At 35.5% G+C, this 6,000-nt stretch overlaps 1 protein-coding gene across 1 annotated transcript; it reads left to right on the top strand.

Annotated features, from left to right (window-relative positions):
- Positions 1–1,501: 1,501 nt before the first annotated feature.
- On the top strand, positions 1,502–4,457 carry LOC101510793 (pentatricopeptide repeat-containing protein At5g04780, mitochondrial-like). Its single transcript, XM_004515966.4, has one exon. The coding sequence runs from the start codon at positions 1,629–1,631 to the stop codon at positions 4,404–4,406; it is 2,778 nt and encodes a 925-aa protein (XP_004516023.1). The 5' UTR covers positions 1,502–1,628; the 3' UTR covers positions 4,407–4,457.
- The last annotated feature ends 1,543 nt before the right edge of the window (positions 4,458–6,000 follow it).

The following is a 6,000-nucleotide window of genomic DNA, read 5'->3' as shown; positions in this document are numbered from 1 at the left end:
ATGTCACCCTCAATAGGATCATACAAATCTTTACTGTATAACATGTCTTCCATGAGAGTCTTCCAAAGTGTGTAATTAGAAGAGTTGAGTTTAATCATATTGGGACCTTTATTTTCCTCCTCCATTTAAATGCACAAATCAAATAACCGAGCTCTAGATACTACTTTGTTGGGAAAAACCAGAGATAGTTAGCAATAATTATCTCAATAATGCGGAATATTTTTTTTCCACTTGTGCAGATAAATGGCCAAACAGAAAATACAATTCCAAAAGCAATAATAATTGACAAAAAGTTAAATATGAGACAAACACAATTTTAACGTAGAAAACTTCCCTCAAATTGAGAGAATAAAAACCACGGGACCTAGTCCGGTAAAACTTCCACTATAATAATTAATGGGTACATCAAGAGTCTTCCTAATAACAATAAGGAATATCAATCAGCAATAACAACCCTATAACAACCTTATAACAACCTTCCACTAAAGTGGGTATGCCAAAGTAACTCTCAGAGAAGATAAAACTACTCAAATTATATATTAAAATAACAAATTCAGTGGTAGGAATAACATACTAAATTTGTAGATCAAACGGAGAAAGTTTGCTACACACCTGTTACCACCACTGGAACCAAACCCTTATTTTTCTTCTCTGACAACCGTTCTTCTTCCGTTGTCTTTCTGCATGTCTTCTTAGGGATTTCTAAATCCTTTTTATTACCTTCAAGTGGGCCAATCCCATTAAAACCTTGTTTTTTTCTTTTTCTTTTTATTTCAATAATAATAATAATATTAGTAAAATTGGTGGGTTCCACTTGGGGAGTGAGCCCACCCAACAATTTATTACTACTCATGTTTGTACTCCATAAAAATAGCCATATCAATTCATGGAGAGTAAAAATAAGGAAAACGAGTCTTACAACTAGAAGATCAGGTTATGACATTCCCACGATTGTGGGTCAGTTGTTCTTACTTCACTTAGCTCGTGTTCAGTTGTTCTTACTTCACTTAGCCTTCAATCGGCTACTTGAACATAAGCTAAATCCAATTCGGTTGTTGGTCACCTTCGGCTAACATCTCATTATTTTTTGGTGTAAAGAGTAGTTAATAAAGTTGTTAAAGTTTTAACAAGATGTCCTTAAGTCATAACTCAATTGAAAAATGTCGATATTGTTAGGTTGAAAGTCTTGTCCCGAGTTCGATTCCGATACCTCAGTTGTGTGAATTAATTATGATAAAATTTATCATCTCTTATACGATTAAAAAAAACTAGTTTTAAACAAAATACTTCTTACAATTAATCAAAAAGAAAATGAAACTTCCTATAAAAAAGCTCTCTATTCCTATAAGAGAATACATATCCATGTTTTTTTTCCTTAAAAAATGGTAAATATTGTCATAATTAACTCACACAACTCCAACGAAGTCACAAGTCCGAACCTAGAAGAAAATATTCAACTTAAAAATATCGACATTTGTTAGTTTTCAACTAAAACTTTGTGTAAAAATGCGAGTTTAATATTTAAATAATATTTCTGTAGTAAGTATTAGGCTGATCCTGATAGTTTAATAAACCGTGCCATTAGTAGTCACGTAACGAACAAATCTCATTCGTGCAATATTAAGAGCATGTTGTTGTGTTTCAACAAAACCAGTCTACAGTTTTGTCGCATCAAACACCCAACCATACAAACCACTTGTCGTTGCTTCATAGATTCCCAAACCACAGTCGTGTCAAATTCAACCTCACAATGTTTCACAAATTTCCCCATATCCTACAACAACCTATTATCACACTGTGTTGCTTCCAAGTCCCTCAATTCAGGCATGGAAATTCATGCCCACATGATCAAGTTTGGATTTTCCCACCACCCAAGTCTCAGAAACCATTTGGTAACAATTTATTCAAAATCTCGTCGTTTCGGGTATGCCCGCAAGCTGTTTGATCAAAGTACTGAACCAAGTATGGTTGTTTCTTGGTCTGCTTTGATATCTGGTTATGTGCAAAATGGTTTTGATAAAGAGGCCCTGTTAGCATTTAATGAGATGTGTATGCTGGGTGTTAAGTGTAATGAGTTTACTTTCCCAAGTGTTCTCAAAGCATGCTCAATAAAGAAGGATTTGAATATGGGGAAGAAGGTTCACGCCATGACTGTGGTCTCAGGGTTTGAGTCTGATAGTTTTGTTGCTACCACTTTGGTTGTTATGTATGCTAAATGTGGGATGTTTGGTGATTCTAGGAAATTGTTTGGTATGGTTGTGGAGCGGAGTGTTGTTTTGTGGAATACCTTGGTTTCTTGTTATGTGCAGAGTGATTTCTTAGCTGAAGCTGTTGATTTGTTTAAAGGAATGGTTGATGCTGAAGTAAGGCCTAATGAGTTCAGCCTTTCAATTATATTGAATGCTTGTGCTGGATTGCGGGATGGAGGTCTCGGAAGGATGGTTCATGGCCTTTTAATGAAGCTTGGTCACAGTTACGATCAATTTTCTACAAATGCCTTGGTTGATATGTATGCAAAAGCAGGGAGGATTGAAGATGCTGTTTCTGTTTTTCGAGAAATTATACACCCTGATACTGTTTCTTGGAACGCAGTTATTGCTGGTTGTGTTCTTCATGAGTATAGCGATTTGGCTTTGATACTGTTGAATGAGATGAGAAATTCAGGAACTTGTCCCAATGTGTTTACCTTATCAAGTGCCTTAAAGGCCTGTGCTGCAATGAGGTTGAAGGAGTTGGGTAGACAATTACATTCTTGTCTGGTAAAGATTGATAGTGATTCAGATTTGTTTGTGGCTGTAGGACTAATTGATTTGTATTCCAAGTGTGAGATGATGGATGATGCAAGAAGAGCTTACGATTTGATGCCAAAGAAGGATATTATTGCATGTAATGCTTTGATCACCGGTTACTCGCAGTTTGGTGATGACTTACAAGCAGTCTCACTTTTTTCTGAAATGCACCATGAAATTATAGATTTCAACCAAACTACTTTGTCAACTGTTCTTAAATCTGTGGCCAGTTTGCAGGAAATTAAGATATGCAAGCAAATTCATACACTTTCCATCAAATCAGGAATTTGTTCAGATTTCTATGTTATAAACAGTCTTCTTGACACTTATGGAAAATGTAGTCATATAGATGAAGCTTCAAAAATATTTGACGAGCGTACTTGGGAAGATTTGGTGGCTTACACGTCCATGATAACTGCATATTCTCAATATGGGGATGGAGAGGAGGCTCTAAAGCTATATTTGCAAATGCAAGTTTCAGACATTAAGCCGGATTCATTTGTCTGCAGTTCTCTTTTAAATGCTTGTGCAAACTTGTCTGCATATGAGCAGGGGAAACAGTTACATGTCCATGCCATTAAGTTTGGATTTATGTCTGATATTTTTGCCAGCAGTTCTCTAGTCAATATGTATGCAAAATGTGGAAGCATAGAGGATGCTCATCGCGCCTTTTCTGAGATACCGCAGAGAGGAATAGTCTTATGGTCTGCAATGATTGGAGGGTTGGCTCAACATGGTCATGGTAAAGAGGCTCTTAAGTTGTTCAATCAAATGCTTAAAGACGGTGTGACCCCAAACCATATTACATTAGTTAGTGTTCTATGTGCCTGTAATCACGCCGGTTTGGTAAGTGAAGGGAAACAATATTTTGAAACAATGGAGGAAAAGTTTGGAATCAAACCTACACAAGAGCATTATGCTTGCATGATTGATCTCCTTGGAAGATCAGGAAAACTTAATGAAGCAGTGGAGCTTGTAAATTCCATTCCATTTGAAGGTGATGGTTCAGTTTGGGGAGCACTTCTTGGAGCTGCAAGAATCCATAAAAATGTCGAACTCGGTGAGAAAGCTGCAGAGATGCTTTTCACTCTTGAACCAGACAAATCTGGTACTCATGTTCTCCTTGCAAACATCTATGCATCAGTAGGGATGTGGGAAAATGTTGCTAAGGTTAGAAAGGTTATGAAAGAGAGCATGGTGAAGAAGGAACCTGGAATGAGTTGGATTGAGGTCAAAGACAAGATACACACTTTCATTGTTGGAGATAGAAGTCATTCTAGAAGTGATGAAATATATGCTAAATTGGAGGAGTTAAGTGACCTTTTAAGTAAAGCTGGATATAGTCCCATCACAGAGATTGATATACATAATGTGAATCAAAGTGAAAAGGAAAAGCTCTTATATCATCATAGTGAGAAACTTGCTGTAGCTTTTGGATTAGTTGCTACACCACATGGAGCCCCAATAAGAGTAAAGAAGAATTTGAGAGTTTGTGTTGACTGCCACACTTTTCTTAAATTCGTATCTAAAATTGTTTCAAGGCAAATCATTGTTAGAGATATTAATAGATTTCATCATTTTAAAGATGGATCATGTTCCTGTGGTGATTATTGGTAATATCATCATTTGACAGCTCATTCTTTTAATTTCACATGACTCATTATTCTATATCTTTACTAGTACAACTAGATTAATATATGCATTGTTACTATAAAATCTATTAGTTAAATCAAAAAACATCTCTTGGGGTCCTTTATATATATATTTTTTTCTGTTAAGAATATTTATTTTTTAAACATGCACAAAGTTATCATTTTGTTGAAAAAAGTGCTGGTGTATCTTAAAAAACATTGAGATGGTAAGTCATGTAGAATTATTATTAATAAATTTACTTTTAAAAAAAATACAATACTACACATTAAATTTTTAGGGTTCCCCAAACCTAAAAAAAAATCCAACCATTTCATCCTCTAAATTATTGTTTGAATAACTCTATACAATGTTTTCACTTTTGGACTATTTTGCTTATTGAACGTTTATATTGTTATTTTTAGACTATTTCAATTTTTGTTTACGTAAAGTTTTAAAATTTCTTTAGCAAACACATTTGCTAAACAAATATTTTTTTATCAAACACAAATATGTATCTAACCAATTATTTATTTATTTATTTTCAATTAAAATGGAAACTGACAACTAAAACAGCCACATAATGTTTCAGTCTGCAATCTATTAACCCAATGAAAGAAAATTCCATGTATTTGTACTTGATGTTAGCAACCTCTTTAACAATACAAGATACACCATTGTATATACAAACAAAAAATACATTTCATAATAAATTTTATCACTTGAAATAAATTTTATCACCCCAACTGTAACACCCCAATTTTCAACAGCGCAAGTGTATATGTACATTTTTTTTAAAACCAATTTAATAAAGATGCCAAATCGTAACAGAAACGCCAAAAGACATAATTAATTACAAACAACTAAAATAGTTTTTGAGACGATAATTCAAATTATACAAATAAACAAAATACACCGGGACTATGAGACCTATCAGGCATCGCTCATATCCCTGGAGTATTCTCGACAAACACCTGCACAAAAGTACTGCTCCAAGAATGTTACTCCAGCCCATGGTCACATAAAAAAAAAGAACATGGACCCACCAAAACAAAAGTCAACTTACCGTATAAGTTTAGTTACAGTCATCCCAAAATAAAATAAGTACAACCACCAAAAGAAAGACATCAAGTCCCTATACACGAAACTAATCTGATCATACCCTAGCAACTACAGTAACATGGGTAACCTGCACACACTCCACATGTTCCATAGAAGTGACTTCTTCCTCTTCATCATCCATAGAAGGATCAGTCTCCTCAGAAGTCAGATCCACCCACGAGATAGGTGGCTTTGGCGGCGCTGGAACCTCAAAACAGTCCGCTACTTTAGTGACCGTCGGTAAGGGATCATTCACCGAAATCCTTTGCATCTGCCTCAACTCCAACTGAGGAATCCTTTGCATCTTCCTTAGCTCCATTGATTCTGAGCACTAATCCTGCTGGTACCGGATAGTCGATCTTCTCGCAAGTGAGCTCCACGAGGTAACTGCTTCAGCTCTCCTACTTGTCCTCACTACCCTCCCCGTATAAGTAGCCTTGTTTGAGATGGGGTCGTATGCCCAAGAAGTCGGCAAATCTCA

This window comes from Cicer arietinum, chromosome 7 (assembly GCF_000331145.2).
Source record: "Cicer arietinum cultivar CDC Frontier isolate Library 1 chromosome 7, Cicar.CDCFrontier_v2.0, whole genome shotgun sequence".
Taxonomy (NCBI): domain Eukaryota; kingdom Viridiplantae; phylum Streptophyta; class Magnoliopsida; order Fabales; family Fabaceae; genus Cicer; species Cicer arietinum.
The sequence above is the reverse complement of the archived record's forward strand: the minus strand, read 5'-3'. Positions and strand labels throughout refer to the sequence as shown.